At 39.1% G+C, this 20,213-nt stretch overlaps 2 protein-coding genes across 2 annotated transcripts; one reads left to right on the top strand and one right to left on the bottom strand.

The window, feature by feature from the left end:
- Window positions 1–243: 243 nt before the first annotated feature.
- On the bottom strand, window positions 244–6,919 carry CCDC122 (coiled-coil domain containing 122). The gene is made up of 4 exons (XM_040056679.2): window positions 6,800–6,919; window positions 4,920–5,318; window positions 3,714–3,830; window positions 244–408 (listed from the first exon to the last, which is right to left on the bottom strand). Exons 1-4 carry the CDS (start codon window positions 6,911–6,913, stop codon window positions 244–246), a joined length of 795 nt encoding a protein of 264 aa, XP_039912613.1. The 5' UTR covers window positions 6,914–6,919.
- Window positions 6,920–9,258: 2,339 nt separating this feature from the next.
- LACC1 (laccase domain containing 1) lies at window positions 9,259–17,000 on the top strand. The gene is made up of 6 exons (XM_040055502.2): window positions 9,259–9,424; window positions 12,788–13,383; window positions 13,942–14,123; window positions 14,600–14,765; window positions 15,365–15,590; window positions 16,054–17,000. The coding sequence occupies exons 2-6, from the start codon at window positions 12,816–12,818 to the stop codon at window positions 16,226–16,228; spliced, it is 1,317 nt and encodes a 438-aa protein (XP_039911436.1). The 5' UTR covers window positions 9,259–9,424; window positions 12,788–12,815; the 3' UTR covers window positions 16,229–17,000.
- The last annotated feature ends 3,213 nt before the right edge of the window (window positions 17,001–20,213 follow it).

Genomic DNA, 20,213 nt, shown 5'->3' with positions numbered 1-20,213 from the left:
TTGAACATCTTGAAACACCTGGAAGTGTAAGTAACTTTCCTCCTAAACAACTAAGTTATTCCTGAACAGCCAACTTATTATTGTGGCTATTAGTTTAGGTGACAAAATGAAAGAGAGAAAAACTTTAAGAAAAAGGAGATCACTGGGGCCTAACCCAGCTACCAGGCTATTTAAGATTTGTAGCATTTCCAGAAAAAATTCCCCTGCCTGGAAAAGACTATGCACATTCTAGCTTTAAGTTTGTTACATGATGTTTTGTAACTCTGCTACTCCAAGACACTTTCTTAGCTCTGCGGCCTTCTTCTCCAACTGCTGAATGTTCCAGTGCCATTGTCGTTTATTTGAATGGACTTTGTTCAGTTGGCAATGCAAACGTTTCAAAATAGCATCATATCTTTTATTCTGTACCTAAAAAGAAAAAAAGAAAAATAAAAAAAAAAGGAGGGAAAAAAAAAAAAAAAAAAAAAAAAAAAAAAAAAAAAAAAAAAAAGAGAGAGAGAAAGAATCTCGCTTCAAAATTTCATTCAAGTGAAACTACTTACAGAGGTGAGTTCAGCTCACCTAATTCTGTCCAGGTATATATTCTGACATTTGACCAAGTCATTCCACATTTATTTTTAGCTACTGAAAAGACATCTAGGAAGCCATTCATCTGACTTGTTTCAGATGTCTGGTTTAGGACATGAATCATGCCTCACTGTCCCATTAAGGAAAGAAAAGCTATGTTCTACTAAGACCTTAAGTGCAGAGTTCAGTGTGGATATCTACTCTGTAGACGTCTAAAATGTAACAAGGTAAATACCACCCAAGGACTAAGCATGTCACAGCTCTGGCAAGGCTTTGCATACGGAAGATTCGAGGCACCAGAATGAGAGGTGAGAAAGAAGAAATTTTCATTCTTTGACAAGCATGTTTGGGTATAAGTGAGAATACAAATGAGGTAACCTCTGTGGCTGTAGTAGCACCTTTGTAGCTGCACTGCATGTATAATGGCACATTTTTCTTAGACAGGCAATACTGCGGCAATGCAGACTGTCAATTCTGCCCTCGTTGCTGACTTACATGGAGAAAAATGGCTGCTGCAGATAATCCTGTGAAAACTTGCATTCTGAAGTGCTAAAAGAATTAAGCATTCATTACAATAAAAATGGAAATAATGGGCATTCCCTTAATGAAATTTGGACTTACTTACCCTAGTTTAAATGGCATATGAGTGGTAGTGTATAATTACTTGTGTCTGCTTATTGAAGCATTATTATACTGTATTTCACATGCACATGATGATGTACAGCTGCATCAGAACCACAGCACTGTCAGTGACTTCCTGCAAATCTCACTGCCTAAATTTCACAAATAACTAGGAAACTGCCTCACTGGTGGTCTGTAAATTACTGCCCTCTTTTATTGGCAATGGCTTGTCTTCCTTCATGTCACTTCATTCTCCACTATAATTGTTTGCAACTTTTTGAGGGATGCTGTCAGATTCACTCATGAATCTGACATGAATGAGTGCTTGGGGCATCTGCATCACTATGATTACATTGTATGACGCTGAACCATCTATGATCAATATCATCCGCTTTTTTTAGAAATGAGTCTCTAACATCATTATTGGGAACAGTCTGGCACATCAGCTGAGGGAGGGAACACTAATATGCATACTGGGGACACTGAACGTACAAGATTGTGCTTTTTATTGGTTCTTCTGTACATGAAAGTCAAACACTAGAAAAAGTTGTCTGGGCACTTGGGGTATTTCTACCACCAGGGTCATTTAAGGACAGGATAGGCAAGCACCTTGCCAAGAATAATACTCACTCACACTGAGGAAAGAGGGCAGCAGGGGAATAGACAGTCTGTTGGGTTGGGTTTTTTTAACTTACATAACAACAAATTTTCTAGTATTTGTGGATGTCTTGAATTATCCTTATGACTGAAGCCTTGACCCTACACAGCTAATCACCCTGATTTACTGCTGACAACTCTGTCCAAGGCAGGGAACAGGATCTGCTTTTCAAGAAATGGGTGATGGGGCTGGTGCTCAGGAAAAAGTAAGAGAAGGTCCACAGGCTGCTTTAAGAGGCAAGAATCATGGAATACGCTGAGCTGGAAGAGCTCCATCAGGACCATCAAGTCCAACTCCTGGCCCTACACAGGACATTCCCAAGTATCACACCTTGTGTCTGGGAGCATTGTCCAAATGCTTCTTGAGCTCTGTCAGGCTTGGTGCTGTGACCACTGCCCTGGGGAGCCTGTTCCAGTGCTCAAACCCACCCTCTGGGTGAAGAACCTTTTCCAGATATCCAGCCTGAACCTCCCCTGACTTAGCTTCAGGCCATTCCCTCGGGTCCTGTCACGGGTCCTGCCTGCCCCGCCTCTTCCCCTCACAAGGAAGTTGTAACTGTTATGAGGACTCCCCTCAGTCTCCTCCAGGTGGAACAGACCAAGTGACCTCAGATGCTCCTCATACAGCTTCCCCTCAAGGCCCTCCTTTGGATGCTCTAAACAATTACATCAGGTGCCAGCAGTCTGTAGCTGAATACCACCACTGCAGCTCAATAAAACCTCATTATCTCCCATGTGCCTATTATCTCCCATGCTTGGCTTGAGTATTCTTTCCCAAGTTGCGCTGAGGACTGCTGGGTATAAATGTCTCTGTCTACCCAGTGTCAGTTTTATATTAAAAACTGGACTGTTTTCAGGAGAGTTCTTAATAGAAAACAATACCCTGAAAGGCTTTGGGTTTGAACCTGTTTCCTTCTGAGACAAAGAGAACATATAATCCAAACAACTAAAGAACAAAAGTCAAGGCTAACATATACTACTTCATTAAATTGATTTCGATAACAGAACAGAACATTATTTTTAGGCTACGTAATTTAATTTTGGGTTTAGAGAATTTTCTTAGGAGGGTGTTGCCTTGGTAATAAAATATTTTCTCAAATGCTGACTAGCAGACCTAAGGCATTTTCAGGTTAAAAATTCTCTCTGTTCTCTGTCACATGAAAAAAGTGATTCTTTCTTCCTCCTACATTTTACAATGGGCAATAGATCTAACCTTAAATCAGTTAATCTTTAAATTAGTAAGCTTTGCTCATTAAATTTTGTGTCATTTATTTAAACTGACAAGATAAATGGTATGAAACTTCCAAATTAAAAGTTATCTAATCATACAGGATATTTTAGTAAGAAACAAAATGAAAAATATAGTTCAATTATCTAAAAGAGAAGGTTTTAAGTATTGATCAGAATTTTATCTTGTCAGCTAATTAGGAGCTGCTGTGTTATTCCTAATTTAATGTCAGCTCAAATTAGGGAGATTCGTGGGAAGTCCATTTTCCTGGTGCATTTGATTCTTCCATTGATGAGTTATCAAGTCAGCAGTGAAATGTAAAGTATTTCCGAAGAATTACAGAAATTTTAAATTGTGCACTTGTTTTACTACCATTCAGTGACCTCTTCTTTTTACTTGAATCATTCCAAAAGTTCACAAATTAACTCCTTCTCAAAAGACTTCAGAAAAAAAAAGTTTTTCACAATTAAGCTCTGAATTTTAGAAATACTATGAGTATCCAGAATTTAAGACAGCATCATTACTGCACATACTTGAACAATGTATAGCCAGCAATGGTGTATAAAGCACTTCAAACTTCATTTGCATTATCAACATTCTCTCAGGGGAACTGCAATTAAATTTTATTCCAATGACTCACCTCAATTTCTTTTCTAAGCTTAGCATGCTTTTTTTTCTCTTCTTCCAGCAGATCTCTTTTTTTATTGATGAAATCTTTCAATGTTGTGATTTCACTTTTTAAAAGTGTGATTTCTTCCTGCAGATGTAAATCAAGATAAAGAAATCTGCTCCTTGAAAGGGTGCACAGTTCATCTGATCTACTTATTAAAATTGTCTTGTTTTAACAGTCTCAACTAATAGAAGTGAGATAAAGGTCTATACACAATTTCACAATAAACTTATTAATGCTAATTAAAAATATAATAACTTTGGATGGTTAATTAAAAATTAACTATTAAATATTTTATCACATGGTTTTACACCTGTGAGAATACATAGTCTTGATCTGAAATATGTAAACTACAACAATACAAGACTTTGATATCATTTTGGTGGTCTTTATTTAAAATGTAAGAATATTTATTGAAATATCTGAAATATATTTTTCTTTCTCATAGGAAAATACAATGTTAATTAGTCTTCATTTATCAGTATTGAAAGATGTGTTCTACAAACAAATTTTCATCAATTTACATTAACAGAGTAACATCAAATTTCCCATAATTCAAGTTACATCAAAGTTGAAATCTGTGATCCCATTTCAACTTCATACTTGTGTTTGTCCATATATTGGCAAAATTCTGTGGCAAAAAAAATCCTATGTAGTTGTTATTAATAAAAATTGCAATTGGGTCAAGTAAACCCAAGTGTTAGATTAGAATACCAAACATATCTTTCCTCTCTTATTTCTATTACCATCTCATCAAATCTACCTCCTATTGGCAAACAAATTTATTTTGCTGACAGCAAAGTTTAAAGAATATTGCGCTCTTACCTGAAAAATGCAACAAAATGGCAATCTTCCACAGAATTCTGAAAAGCATCCATGTGAGTTTATCCAAAGATAAAGCCCAATTTACAGCTCGGCAGTATTTTCATATTTGAGTTCATTCAATCACACAGAATAAACCTTTTTTTTAATATTACACAGATAACAATACTGATATTTTTCACTCCATACTGAAGTAAAAATTTCTCCAATTAATGCAGCATTATAAATTACCAACATTACCTTGTAATCAGTCCCTCATGAACTGTAAACATATTAGACAAAATAATCATATTATATGAACTATGTCAAAATTATTTCACGTAAAAGGAAAGAATCAAAAGGGAAATATAGTACCTGCTCTTGTTTTATAACAGATCCTTCTGGATTCTGGAGATCACATATTAACTCCTCTTTCTTTGCCTTTAATTCTTCCACAACCGCTTTCTTTTCAGCAAGTTCAATCATAACTGGCAATTTACTTTCCATCTCCCAAAATAGATGTTTATGATCCTTTATTTTTTCCCGATATTCATTATTTCTTGCAAGTATCATCTCAAACTCCTCTTGCACTGTGTCTGCATCACACCTCAATTTTAAATTTTCAGAATACAGGGCTCTGACTTGGGCCTCCAGATTTTCACACTGATATTTTGTCACTTCTATGGCATCATCTTGCAGATGTATTTCCCTTTCTGTTGTCTTTGTTTCTAACAGAATAGAATTAATTTCTTTTTCTAGTTCCTGATACCTTGCCTGTAAAATATTTCAGGGTTCATTTAAGAAATTTTTTTTTTTTTTTTGAGGAAGACATGAAGTGTCTGGTTAAATGCTGTAATTTGTATTTATTCAACAGTCTCTTTTTCATTTGCCTAGTGTGGTTTGAATGGAAGATAATTAGATTTATATTTCTTAATATCATCATCTTAAAAGCACAATGTAAAAATATTATCTTAGTCTTCTCCCCTTCAACTGAGTCTAAAATACTGAATAAAATACCTTTGAACTCACTTTGAAGTTCCTCACAGTTGCAAGATATATAGAACATAGCAGATCAAACCAAATTCTAATGTTTGCTTAGAGCTGGTGAAGTCCTCATCAGGATAAAAATAACTAAAGATGCCAAAAATCCCTTGCAAACCTACACAAGCACATAGAGAGGTGTGTCATGTGATGGAGCTTAACCAAACTGTTCAAGTACCAGGAAGAAGTACTTCAAACCATCATAAGAAATCACAGAACCATCAAGGCTGGAAAGGACCTGTAATTACCTAGGGCTTTAAAGTTCTGTGAGTCTCTTTTAAAACAGAAACATGTTTTTAAATGGTATGATCACAAATTATTGTTGCAGCATCATCAGACTATATTATGGGTTACAGGACAAAGCTTCTGGTAAAGTGTGACCAGTCCACTGACGTTCCTAAAATTACAAGATTTCACTGCTACTTCAGAAATGCTATCTTTGTGCAAAATTTCAAATATCAACTATTTCCGTTGCAAAGCTATGCACAGATGTTATAATTGGAACTCCATTTGTATTCCTCTATGCTCAAAAATGTCGACAGGAACCATCTTTTCTCAGACTTAAATGTAAATTTTCCAAAAGAAATTTGATCTTGAAGGTTAGACAATAATTGAAAGCTTAACAAAAGACAAAGAAAGGATCACAGAGTCTTCACAAAAACTACACATATCCAGCTTCTACAAAGTAGTGCTGAACAATACCAGTAGTTAATGACTATTTAGTATACCCACTTCACTTCACACATGGGGGGGGGGGGGGGGGGAAGTATTTTGTGTCAAAAAATATACTAAGAAAAAAAAAAATTATATAGTGTGGTGAAAATCTGGAGGAAAAAAAAATCTTTAAAATACTTCCCCCACAATTTCTCAGGAAATTACAACTTAAAAGAAGAAACCATCATAAAGCTCTAACTTTGCATTTAGTTGTTGTGGGTTTGCTTTGTGGGTTCAGCTCAGTAATTTTGTGTTGTTTTTTCCAAGTAACAAAGCAACGTTTCACCTGCTGTAATGAAGACTTAGCTGTGCTGCAGCCTTACAAACAATACACACCCACAGCTCTGGCTGAGCCTAAATGCCACACACAGGAAGAGAATAGGTGCCTTACACTTGAATGCACTGGCCCATTAAGCACCATCAGCTTCTCTTGTTCAAGGGCATACTTCCTCATCTAACGAAAAATAATTGATTAAACTACTCTAAACAAAGTTTATTACCTGCAATTGGAAAAGAACCGTTTTGCTTTTTTCTATGTCTGACACTTGTGACTGCTGCTGCTCTGCAACTCGTTTTACAACTTCAACTAGTGATGGGGAATTTTGCTTGGCCATTTCAGGTAGAACAACGGGTGGGTTTTAAAAAAAAAAAAAAAAAAAAAAAAAGGTGAATTGTTTCATCTTCTCTCCTTTTAGCTCTTGTAGAAAAAACAATATTGACGGCCGTCCCGTGGGATGGCAGATCGACACATCCATTTCATTTTGTTCACATTTAGTTAGCAAGAACAGGTTACTCAAAGCTAATCACCGAGAATTAGAACACTTTCTTGCAAAATCTCATAAACTAAACTACTGCGATGTTCTTGCGGCTTGTCTGCAGAACAGATCCTCAGTTTGTGAGCAGAGTCGTAACTTTTAAGAGTACCCGAAGAGCACCTGAAACGCCCGAGGCCGTGCTTTCGCCTTTCTCCCGAACGCCCGCGGCGCTGCGGCCGCCACACGGCACCCTCAGCGCTCTCCGGGCCGCCGCTCCCCGGGACAGCGCCCGCCCGGCGCCGGCGTCAGCCCAGGCCCACGGGGAGCCGGGAGAGGGGATGATCCCGCCGAGAGAGGGGCCGATCCCGCCGAGAGAGGGGCCGATCCCGCCGGCAGACAAAGGGAACGCGGCGGGAGGGATCCCTTCGGAAACGTGCGGCCGTTTCCCCAGCCGCGGCGGTGGTGCGGCCCGGCTCGGGCCTGCCTGAGGCCATCCTGCTCCGCGCCCTTTGCTCCCAAGTTCCCCTGGTTACCGCATTCATTGTATTAGACTGCACTCGCTGCCTTCATTTGTTGTGCAGAGAACATCAAGTTTTCCCGAGTACCACTGGGTTACGGAGAAGAGGAGATGCGGCCCAGTTCCCTCTGCCCTGTGCCGTGCCTTGCTCTTTAGCTCTGGCCCGCTTGTACTCCTCTATGGAGTTCTAGGGAGTTTCAACCCGAAATAGCACTATTTTTACAATTCGATTTTTAAATTTACCTGTATTGTATTTTTATACTTTTATAACATATTTAATTTAATTTATCAAATTAAATTTATTTCATTAAATTTTATTTATTTATTTTATTAATTTATTTAATTTATTTATCTTTTTATAATATTCAATTTAAAATTATAAAGATTATATGTTATATTAAGCAACTACATATGCTATCTATAATATTAAACAACTTACAGATATAAATAAATATAAAAGTACTTTTATATATATTTGTAACAACTATTTTATAAACTAATTGTTCATCTCTGCATATGACCTATTTATTTCATCCCTTTTCTAAAGTGGCATAAGCCGAATGTAATATTTCATTCAGGAGGGATCAATTTGTCATTTTTCAATATTGTTTTGTACCCTGGATATTTTTTTTTGACCTTTTCCTTCTCAGCATTCTGCACCAAAAATAACACCAGTAATTAGTTTTACTTCCTTAGTCTGGCTGAAGGAAAGAAAATGATTGCATCGGTTTCTCTCCACCAAGTAGCTCTCCTGTTAATTTTTAATGACCTAGCTCCGTCACATTTGGCAGTGGGGTGGAAAGTCTCAGAGATGACCGATTTCTGCAAACTTCAGGAACAGAAATGTCAGGGTAAGGAAGGACAAGGTCAACTCATCAGTTCCTTCGGGAGAGAGAACCACGATTCAGCTCTCATCCCTCTGTCCAGCACATGAACAGAATAGCAGGAATAGCAATGGCAGAGCACTCACTATGTGTGTTTTGGACATGGCAGAAACGTAGGTTTACTGTGGTTGCAGGAAAGGAGAAACAGGAGACAGCAATTCATGGAAAATCAGACTTTATTAATTCTTCTGTCCATTTAAAAGTACTGTGCTTTTTTCTTGTCCCTTTCTTCTGTCATATACTTAACAGTCATGACTATGATTTTAACACAGCTGAGGAAATGTGTTTATTATCATTTGATTTTTGCACAAGGCCTGATATAAATCCCTCATTTCCTTGCATTCCTTTTAACCTTTGCATTGTCCTGTCAAAGGATTAAGACTTTTTCAGTAAGCTGTGTGAAATTCCCGACTGCTGCAAGGAGAAATAGCCATCCTCATTTCAGGCCTGTGGCCCCAAAAGCTGCCATTGTGTAACCCTCTCTATCTAGGTCCGGAATAATACTTATTTGTCACTGGCTGCCAAGTTCTTCAGCGGAACACGCAGCTACAGCTCAGAAGAGGAAACTCCTTCGCTCTGCCCAAGTTTTCCTTTAAGTTCTTTGCGGGGTGTCCTGTTTGGCTGCGCCGTGCGGTTGGGAGTTGGTTTGCGGTTGTGCAAAGCTGGTGCAGCAGAAGGTGTGATCACAGCGGGGCTAACGCCGCTTCCGCCTTCCGCACACCCCAGGCGCTTGTTAATCGTGTTGGTGCCTCGCAGCACAGTTTGTTCTTTCCGGTGTAACCAGCAGCGAAGCAGGGTCCCGTCAAAAAGAAGAAATACAGGTTCCCCCTGCAGCCTTACACAGCATAGGAATTTCCACCTTGTACAAATCAGCTCCGCGACTGAAAGAAGTGAGATATATAAAGCTGGAAATGTCTGTGTGTTTTGTCAGATGGTACCTTTCAGAATTTAATAGGATTGTCCACCTTTGTAAGTAAACTACTGTGTTTATGAAAACTGTGTTTGCTTAAGTATTTTCCTTTTATGTGGTGATTTCTGTTTTTCAACTTGCCTAAAAAACCCTAGGTTAAAAGAGGAAGAATATTTTATTTTAATCCAGTTTTAAAGGCTTAAATGTACTTCTTTTTCCTCCTGGTTTTTGGATTTTCTTTTTTGTGTTTGTTCTGGTTGAAATTTTACACGTGCTATTATCTCCGTTCATTTGGGCTGCTTCAGTGACCTGTTTTCTTTCTCAGGGCGTCCCTCTCGAGCAGATGTTAAATATCTCCTGCCATTTTAATTTTCAAAAAATTATGTCTGTTCTCTCAGTTTCTCTAGTAATGTAAGATGACCAGCAGGATTTAAAGATTCAGGAAATTGTCAGCAATCTTGTCTTGGCCAACAGTGAACTTTTAGAATTAGATTTCTGGGGTTCTTGAAAATTGCTTTTTTGCATCTCTTTTCTACCCTGGGCTGTCTCTGCTCTGCAGCCTGGTTTTATTTCCTTCATTGTTCTTTTTCTGTATTCACTTTGCTTTTCTACTTTTTGCTCCTGTTACCTTCCTCACCTCTCATATCATTATTGATAGTTTTCTTTGATCTACTTTTCTTGGTATCTGTGCAAGAAAATCTCCAAATGTTTGTACTGTCAGTTTCAGGGAGTGAGAAAGTAGCTAATGGGTTGCCTTGGCTTCAAGTTTGTGCGAGTATTTGTCTTGAATTCTGTACCAAAATGATCCACTCCTTAATAAATGTACTTTTTTTTTTGGATGTGGCTTCAGTGGAACACTGGGACTCTAGAGCTTGTTAATTAAAACCCGAATAACCGTGACTATATCTCCCATAAGCTAAAACGTTACTGTGCTTGGCAAGCATGTCTTTTGGGAAGGGGGTTTTTGGAGTGACTTAGGAAGGAATCAGTTTTGCTAAGCTTGTAAGCAAATTTATTCTGACTAGGACTCACTAGGATTCTTGATGCAAAGGTGGAAGGGTATCAGGGTGAATCAGCCCCACTGTTCCTATGCGTACATCCCAATATTTGCCCCTGTGGAGTTTTTGCAGTGCATACACAACAACAATGTATGCAATTACCTCTCCCTCAGCAAACACTTTCCTTCCACCCTTTCTTTGGTGGTATTTTTCTGGGCAAGTATAAGAACAGCAATGAACTCTATTAACCTTCCACTATTGACATATCTGCAGTGGAGCAATAATCTGGTTTTGCACTACACCCCTCTGTTGTGCCGTCTTTCCTGGGACAATTAGCTGTACCTTGATTGGGATCGTGTCACACTAAGACAGGCCTCCCACAGAGAGTGTCAGGGTAGGAAAGGAAATACTCTGATTTCCCAAGTCATGGTCTTTGGCATGAGTCTGTTTCAGCACTATTTTCTTAGCAAGATCTTTCTTCTAAAATCCATTATTAGCTGTGTGTAAATAATACTCTGAGCAAAATCAGGAGCCATAAATTCCTTGGCAGTTGCTTTTATCTGCTATTACATTTTGATACTTTCAGATCACCCGTTTTGATAGTCACTAATTAATCTTTGTAAGTGTTCAATTCGCAGAAAGGAAAACATCATTTTCAGTCAGGATTATTTTTCTTCCAGTCTGGGGGAAAGAACAATGAAGAAAATACAGAATGTTTTCTGTAAAACCTTCTCTGAATAAGCTGTCCTTCAAAACCGCAAAGGTCTTTGACCTCTCATTTCAGTGGAGAAACTCTGGAAATCCACTGGCAACTATAAGAGGCCAAGGAGTACATCACATCTACCATAACGAAAGGCCTCAAGTACACACAGAAGTGCTATTTTAGCAGGATAATGAAGTGATATGAAGCCAGAACATTCATGTGGTCTCAGGAGAATGAGGTCTTGGGGCAAGAAAATTGTGCCAGGAATTATTTGGTGTGGTTAGCTCTGGTAGCAGAGCATTGATTTCAAAGACTTAAAAGATTCTCAAGTTCCTTGTTCCTGCAAAGATATGAATATCCCTACAAGTAAATTAATATTCATGCACAGTTTGTTGCTGTGCAAAAATTAAAAACATAACAAAACAGAAAAACCCCCAACCAACCAAACAAAAAACAAACAAACAAAAAGGTGTAAAGAATACTCTGAATTATTAAGGGGTCTTACAACTGTTGGTAAACGTGCATTTATTTCTCCTAGATCAAGCACAGTGCTTAGTCATGAAATCTAAGTAGGTGTCTTTGAGATTCCCAAAGCAGAGGGATCTAGCCTTTTGTTCCAGACCTCTTGATGCCTGCAATGGAAATGGAAAGATTATCAGAGAGAAAGAAAAGAAAGTAGGGGTCTTCTGAGAGGATATGTAAAATAGGCCCCCATAGCAAAAGAGAGAGGAAAAGATGGGTTGGCAAGTTTCCACGGGTAGGCCTAACTGGGCTTGGATTAACAAAGTCCAGAAAAGGGAAAAAACAAACCACCAAAACTGGAATTACACCATGGGCCACAAGACAAAATGTGAATGATAGGATGATATTGGATAAGCTTAACACATCTTGATTTCAGAGTGGAGTGCAGCTAGCAGAGTGAAAAAGCTGAGGCAGGAAGTTGTGTACAGTACTTATTCTATTGCTTTAATTTAGTTTGAAGTACTTCTTTCATCACTAGGTAAAGTTTCAGTAATCTCTACTGAGTTCTTGTGCATGCTGAAAAGAAGAACTATCATAGTCACGTGCCCCTTCACACAGAAGTCAGAAATTGTCAAGTCAATACTTTTAGAAATGCAAAAGGGAGAAGTACAAAAGGTCTTGTGAAGGCCTGTGGGAAAAAAATGTCATTGCCCTCACAGCTCAGCACCCTACTGCCAGAAAGGATATCAGATATCAGCTCCACCTCAGCCATAAGTATGTTAAACACCTCCAAAGAAATTGTTACAGAAACTCCTCCTGTCCCAGGAAGCTAAGGGACATCTGTATTTGTTTTCGTCATGGGTGCTGGAGGACAGCCCATCAGTTATGTGAAGAAGATCCATTAGGCTAATGAAGGTTAATTGATTCAATAAATCTAATCTTATATACCAGCCTTTCATCATCCCTGACCTGGGAAAGACCTGAGGTAGGTGGGGCAGTAGGGAAATACCTAAATAACTACATAATTATTCCCATTTCCGCTAGTTTTCTTTTGTTGGAATTTCTTTTGATGCAGATGGGAAAGCCTAAGTCAGTAATTAACTGCTATGTACCTTCTCTACATGGTATCACTGAATTAAATGTCTTTTAACATGATTCTGTGTTTGTACTAACAGTGCTGTTCTTGACTTTTTGTTTGTTTTCCTACTTGTATGTATTTTCTACTTTCTCTCTTTGTATGTTTTGTTACTACTTGACAGTTGGAGAAACTTTTAAACATCCTGGAATATGGTGGAAGCAGTGCTGGTAGATCTGTTCAGCCTACCAGCCAACTTGCAGAACAACATCCAAGGATTACTACACAACACTCTGAAAGCTGTTGAGAAATGCTCTGTCATCCATGCTCCGTGTGTTTATGTCATGTGTTGCCAGAGGCAGGGGAGTGAAAGGAAAGGTGAACAAGAGTTCTTGCTTGAAGCTCTGAGAGGTTTTCACAGTCTGAGGAGAAGACTGGAGGTGGTACGTGCTCAAACTACAGCTGCTGCTTTGTACACCATCAAACAGAGACTGGATGAAAAAGACCTGAGCATCATTAAAGTTATTCTCCCTACCTTAAGAAAAGACTTAATGAAAGTATATATAGACCATCTCTTTACAGCAGTCTACCAGTTTGAATTTGAGGACTTACAGGTGATATCTGACAGTGAAAGCCTGCAGATAGCTGAACATCAGCATGAAGGGCAAATACTTCCTTCACAGGACGTGGCACTCATCCAAAGTGAGATTCAGACGTACTTGGAAAGCCTGCCAAGCCTGAAAGGGGAGCTCACCATCCTCAGATCTTCCCTGATCCCAGGTAGAGGGTTCCAGCTAATAGTTTTTACAGAGACTGTTACCGAGCATACTTCTTCAAGGGAGTTGCAAAATAGATAAGATTTGGAAATGCCTTCAGGCATCAAGTAACTCTATATGATGGTGTAATAGTGTATAATGTGTGTAAGAGGAAGACGTGTCAATAGAAATTCAGCAAAAGGCTGGCAAGACTGTTCCAGGCCTGAGCATGATCTGAGGAAAGTCAGTCCTGGTTTTAGTGAGGTCAGACGATAAAATCTCCTCCTGTCTCTGGGAATTACTCATTTCGAGAGTTACCATCATAATTTGGAAAGGCAGGATAAGAGTTTCTGCTGGTCTGCAGCCCCAGACACGTCTGATGTCTCGGTGTCCCTGCTATGGCATGATTATGAGTAAGAAGGAAATTAGGAATCCTTAAATTTAAATGCCACAGCTAAATCCAAGGAAAAGCACTACTCTACTTGATTGGCTGATTCCAAGTCTCTTCAGTATAAACCCATGTGATAGCTGGTTTGATCTTGTTTTGAAAGCAATTATTTGCTGTGTTTTCTTGCCTTGCTAGATGATATTTTCTTACATGGGTTCACCACGAGGACGGGTGGGATCTCCTACATACCAACTCTAAGCTCCTGCAATCTCTTCAGCAGCAGCAAGCGGAGGGACCCACAAGTCGTTGTTAAAGAAAATCTCCGCCGGCTAGCTAATGCTGCAGGATTTAACCCAGAAGCTTTTCACAGAGTCAAGGTATCTTATAAAACAATGGATTCAAGTAAATGGCTCAGATGTTCCTTCATGTATTACTGGCTAAATTGTAGGCATTATTCTTTGTCAGCAAGAACCTGTGATAAGCAGAACAGTTAAAACATTTATGCTGGCAGCTTATCTGGGGAAATAGCCATCCAAACTATCAGTCATTTGGCACAATATGGAGAAGCAGCACTTATTCTTCCAAGTCTGTTCTAATATTTAACTTATCACAAAGTAGAATAATCAGATAAATGATCAGAGCACTTTCTCCTAAAAGAAAAATACACCATTGCTTCTATAGTGGCTTTCTACTGATACATCTTCATGGCATTTGAACGAGGGAGCACCTGATTTCCATGCGTAATCAGTTAGTGCAGAAGAGTGTGTCATGTCAAAGAAAAAACCTTGTACCAGTCAGAGCTGCTTTGTTTTGCAGCCATATCACTGTCCACATTCTGATTTTGTTTTGACAGGTTGATCACGCAAACGCTGTGTGTATTATGGGAAAGACAGAGCCTGACAACTATGATGGAATAGTTACGGATCAGAAGGGTGTCACGCTGGCAGCTCCAGGTGCTGACTGCATACCCGTGCTGTTTGCTGATCCTGTCAGAAGAGCCTGCGGTGCTGCTCATTCTGGTACAAATGGCACTCCCTGTGCAATGCAAAGATTTTCTGGGACTCAAACTGCGATATGAGAACCCAAAGCTGGGCTTTCTTCTATCTATTCCAAACAATGCCCAAGTGCAAATTTGGTTTCTGTCTATTCCAAAATATATCTCTAGCTTGAGCCTGGTTTTTTATTTTTGTGGGGTTTTTGTTTGTTTGTTTGTGTTTTTTTGGTTTTTCCCCCCCTAAAAACAAAATTAAAACACTTTGACCATATTGTAAAAATATATTTCTGTGGTATTCCCACTTAAATGTTTCAAGCACAGAGGAGCTGTGAGTTATGCTCTAATTGCCCAAACCAGGACACTTGGGAAAAAGAACTCTGGAATTCTAATCTAAACACTTCTCTCTAGTTTCCATCTCCACAAATTTATATTAGAAAAATGATCGCTGTTAATGTGTATGTTTGGGGGGGGTTCTAAGCTAATTTATTACTAGATATAATTATTTAATTTTATGTGTAAATGCATCTCCTAATTTATACTTTTAATAATTGCATATATTTTTAGCAGTTAGAAAATTAAAAAGAAAATTTATACCAATTTTTTTCAATCTCTCATTTCTTACAGGATGGAAGGGCACATTGTTAGGAGTGTCTATGGCCACAGTCAATGCTATGGTATCCGAATATGGTTGTAACGTGAAAGATATCCTTGTGGTGCTGGGCCCGTCTGTGGGACCTTGCTGCTATAAACTTCCTCACGAATCAGCAAAAGAATTTCACAGAATTGATCCAAAGTGTGTGAGACTATTTGACTCTGCAAGTCCTTATATTGATATCAGAAGAGCAACAAGGTAAGCCTCCTGAGGGAACAAAATACCAATTCCACATTCATTACCAATAATTCTTTTGATACTGTATTTTTCAGTACTAATATGATGAGGGATCTCAACAAAGTACTCTCTAGTTCTTTGCAGATCAAGAAAGGATACTTTTGAATTAATGGTATTTGCTAACTTTTGCTGTATTTCAGCTATTATTTTATCATTATACTGTTATATACTGTTAGTTTATAGATTATAGACAAAAGTTCAAATTGAATGTGATTTTATGGGTTGCAGGAAAGTAATTATTTTAGTCAAAGAAAGAAAGAGAAAGAAAGAAAGAAAGAAAGAGAAAGAAAGAAAGAAAGAAAGAAAGCAGTTGAAAACCTTAATTACAATATTGGCACAGTTTGTTCAGTTGTTACTTGAGGTTCTGCCTTTTGGAATGTGAGGATGTAGAAAAAATACTTTCTGTTTCTCTTTTTTTTTTCAGGATTCTTCTTGAGAGAGGTGGGGTTCTTCCTGAGAACATCCAGGATGATTCTATCGCAGACCAGAACCAAAACATCACTTTCTGTACTGCATGCCACCCTGATAAATTTTACTCTCACTTTCGTGATGGCACTAACTTTGGGACACAGATTGGTTTCATATCAATCAAAGACTGAGACAGTATCTCTTACTCTAGAACAGCATTTAGATAATGAGTCTGCTGTATTGTCTGGCATCCTGCTCTCCTCATAGAGAATTTTCCTCCTTTCTTTCAGACTTGCAGCAGGGAATCCATGAGTCTTGAAATTTTCCTGCTTATTCCTTTCCTTGCCCTTCTGAAGCGAGAATAAGTACTTGTGGTGTGGGGACAACAGATTCTTGTGTGATACAGGGTGCAAAGGAAATAAGGACAACCCACATCAGCAGCAAAATCCTACAAAATCCAGATACAAGCTTCAAGTTTATGGATCCTCCTTGACCAAATATTTTCCAGAAACCTCACTATCTTAACGTGGTGGAAGCCCAAAAAACACCAGTCTTCATCGGCTTCTCATTGAGACTGCTGAATGATGCTAAGTATGACATTGCTAACTCAGCAAGGGAAGCCAGTACTCCACGTTGCCTGTTTGGGACACCCAACTTTGATAGTTTCAACCGAACGCTTACAAAATTTTGTGCATGGGATTAATTTTCTTCTTTGGATTAGTTTAATGAACTCCAAAATATTTATAGACTTTTCCTATGGAAAACAGCTTGAAAGTGAAAAGCAAGCAGGCTCCTTTGGGGCAGACATTGAAAATATATGAACTCTCACCATCCTGTGATTTTTGGTTGCAGGAAAAGTAGGACTAAAACCCTTAATTTATGATGTGTATTTTCATGTCTCCTTAGGATTTTTTTTTTCTTGAAACAGTGGTGCTTTGATCATGTCATTAAACCAGTCTCAAGAATGCCAGATTATTCAATAAATATCTAAAAAGTTCCATAAATTTATCCTGAGTTAATTTTACTGACCAGTAGCTGGACTTGTGTGTCTTACTAAGCAAATTCGAAGCATGCACGGTTTACTTTTGGCCATTAAAAAAAAAAAAAAAAAAAGCAAGCCTCTAGATTTTACAAGAGACATGATGTTTTCCGACACGCAGGCAGTGAGGGATTGCTCACAGTAAAGCTGTGCTGATTGCAGCTTGCAGAGCTGCCAAGCACAAGCCTGGGGCCAGCAGCACACATGACGTACTTTCTATTTTGGATTCTGCGAGCTTTCCCTTTGTCTGGCTGCTCTGCCCACTAGATGTCGGTGCTCGCTCGCGCTGCTCTTCCATCCTGGAGTCACGGATGGATGGATGGATGGATGGGGGTCCAAACCATGCGGTTTGCAAAGCGCCGCACAGCACACGCTGCTACTTTTGCCTCTGCAGTCAGCTGTCAAGCTATTCTAATACCTGTGCTTGAGGAATAATCTGATTTCATTTTGATTCGGAGCTGACCAAATTAGACCTTTCCTTGTTCTCAGGAAGAACAGACATTTTTTAAAAAACTTCCTTTTACCTGTGAATGGTATTTCTCAGAGAAGAGCCTGGCTCTCGGTATGTTCTCTGACTGTAACCATCTATGAAAAAAATATGCTTCTGCCAACTGTCTTACTTCTTCAGAAATATTATTTGGATTTGGTGGCGGCTGTAGCCCTGCAGGTATTGACAATTTTCAGTTACCTTTTAAAAACCCCTCCATTGCTTTCACCATTCAGCTAGCTTCAAACCAGAGGCTCAGGATCCGACAGGGGCAACACTCACGCTACTCAGTTTAGAGTTGCCAAGCACATTGCTGCACGCCAGCTAATGGTGTGTATGGTATTACATGTATTATTGACTTGTTCTAAATATAGGCTAGTATAGTTGTATGGACACTGACAATCTTATCTTACTGCACTAGTTAAAAACACCAACCCAACAGCCTCCCTTCACCTTTTAGTTCTGTCCCTTTTCCCTGATTTCTGTACCACTCTATGGATACTGATTGATGTAGCAGTGAGGTGAGTGAGGTATCCTTGAAGCTATAGGGGCAGTCGCACTAGATAGCTTTCAGTCCCTGCACCTGAAGCCCAGCCAAAGCTTGTCCCTCAGTGGTGCCCTTCACCTAACCCTCCTCCCTTGTGGATTAAGGGTATGCCATCAAAACCAGCTGAGTTACTTGGTTCTGCAATGTACTTGACAGCTGAAGCATCATAGGGGCCCATGTGCATGCTGTTATCCCATCTCACTCAAAGATGGTTTTAAACAAATTCATTTGTTGCAGTCATGCTACTTACCACAGTCCAAATGCCCAACAGTATATTAGGTCACATTAACATGATACTGATAGTAAACGCTGACTTGCTCTTACCTGCTCAAGGATTACAGCAAAGATTTTATGTTCAGAAAAATACGATTTACAGGTCAGGGTAGGGCTGTGTAAGCTGGAGAGAATATCAGAATGAGCAGAAAGGCTTCACCTTTTGGAAGACAAATCATTACCACAATTGTTCTTCTTTTTCTTTTACATGAATTACCTAGACTGTAAGTCTTTCAAGACAAGAAACAATCATTTGGACATGGATGACTGAGGAGGAAAACTCCACAACCGATAAAATATTGTAAGGTTCAGTCTCAAATCAGGCTAGGCTCTGACTCATAGCTTCTGTCAAAAGTCCTTGCTACAGAGGCATTGTGATCCTAGTATTAAAAAAAAAGTTTGGAGGAAGGGCATGATAAAAAGGACACTTGGCTGTTTCACATCCCTGTTTATTTATTTTTCATTCCTGTTGCTCACTGAAGGAGGCAAGCACATCACCCCTCATTCACCACCTCTAGAGAAGCTCTTAAAATCCTTCATAAAATGTTCAGCCATACCTAACTATCAGATCTCATTTATTAACCTAATATCCACTGAATTTATAAGCTGTGTTGCCCTATTATTGTTATTAAATAACATTATTAATTATGATAATGGTGTGCCCTGAAGAGTGCACATAACATGTTCACATTGAGTATTGTTTTTGCTAGTTGTTACTGTGCAATTAACATTTGTTACTATTGTAGATTCTCAATATGTGTATATATTTACATTATATACTTGATTGAAGTGTACTAAAACATGTCTGAGAAAAGTTTTATTCATTATTCCAGTAGAAGAGGGCAGATCTAGCAAAGCTCTCTGCCTGGGGAAGCAGTGTGTGAGTTCAGAGGCATAGATCAAAACCTGAGATAATTAGTGAAATGTTTATCCAAACTATGCCATTTATTGCCACAGGTATGACAGAGGTGAAAACTATTAAGGAAATTAGATAAAAAATGTTTTAAATGCATTTGTAGAGATCAGTTCCATCAGTGACTGCTGTTCTCTCTCTACTGACAACCTGAGGAGACAAGATGGGGGCAAGGCATTTTTGTATTTGACAGTTGCCTTTGTCACTGGCTGCAAATGCAGAAGCCATGGGCCTGGGCATTCAGCAAAGCATTTGGGTGCATCTTGACTCACAGAAAGTATGTAATCCCTCCCAAATTACAAGCATTCAGTTACAGGAAAGCATCTCTTTCCCCCAGCAGTATAATGGACTTGCAAAGTGGTCGTCTTTGCTTGTGTTGTTTTCCTCATGCTTATCTCTTGTGCTGTATTTCTGTCCAGCACCACTCACAGTCACCCTGTCAGGACTGGGAATCCGGTCACAGAGGGCTGGAAGACACAGATGCCATTCTTCTCAGAGCAGCACCAGTGCTGCTTTCTTTTGTATGCTTGTGCTTTTTTTTTTTTTTTTTCCTTTTAGCAGCAGTGTGAAACTTCTTGTTCTCAGCGCAGGGTCTTTATCACTATCTTCCAAGCCATCCCCGTTTTACAGTTTTCCAAAAGACCTACCATTTTCCAGCTTACATGGCAAAGAAGTCAATATTCCTAGATTCCCTCACTGCTGTCCTCATTTCCGCTCTATGTTCACTTTGCTGCTGGGCGATGCAAAGAGGGAGATGAGCTGCGCTCATTTGTTCCGAGGGCCAGAGGGGCTGCGCGTGTGCACTGTCTTGATGTCATGTGTGTGAAGCTTTTGTTCTCCGAGTACTGAAGTCCTTCCTGAACTCCGGCCTCTTGTGCAACAATATTAGCAGGATAGTGTACTGACAGGAGTAGTAA

This window comes from Hirundo rustica, chromosome 2 (genome assembly GCF_015227805.2).
Source record: "Hirundo rustica isolate bHirRus1 chromosome 2, bHirRus1.pri.v3, whole genome shotgun sequence".
Taxonomy (NCBI): Eukaryota; Metazoa; Chordata; class Aves; order Passeriformes; family Hirundinidae; genus Hirundo; species Hirundo rustica.
This window is presented reverse-complemented; position numbering and strand designations above follow the sequence as displayed.

Coding starts and splice junctions, on each gene's coding strand:
- CCDC122 (XM_040056679.2), bottom strand. CDS start 6,913: ATGGCCAAGCAAAATTCCCCATCACTAGTTGAAGTTGTAAAACGAGTT. Junction 5,319..6,799: donor CGGTTCTTTTCCAATTGCAG/GTAATAAACTTT, acceptor AATATTTTACAG/GCAAGGTATCAGGAACTAGA. Junction 3,831..4,919: donor CTGTTATAAAACAAGAGCAG/GTACTATATTTC, acceptor TTACATCTGCAG/GAAGAAATCACACTTTTAAA.
- LACC1 (XM_040055502.2), top strand. CDS start 12,816: ATGGTGGAAGCAGTGCTGGTAGATCTGTTCAGCCTACCAGCCAACTTG. Junction 14,124..14,599: donor AAGCTTTTCACAGAGTCAAG/GTATCTTATAAA, acceptor TTGTTTTGACAG/GTTGATCACGCAAACGCTGT. Junction 14,766..15,364: donor CTGCGGTGCTGCTCATTCTG/GTACAAATGGCA, acceptor CATTTCTTACAG/GATGGAAGGGCACATTGTTA.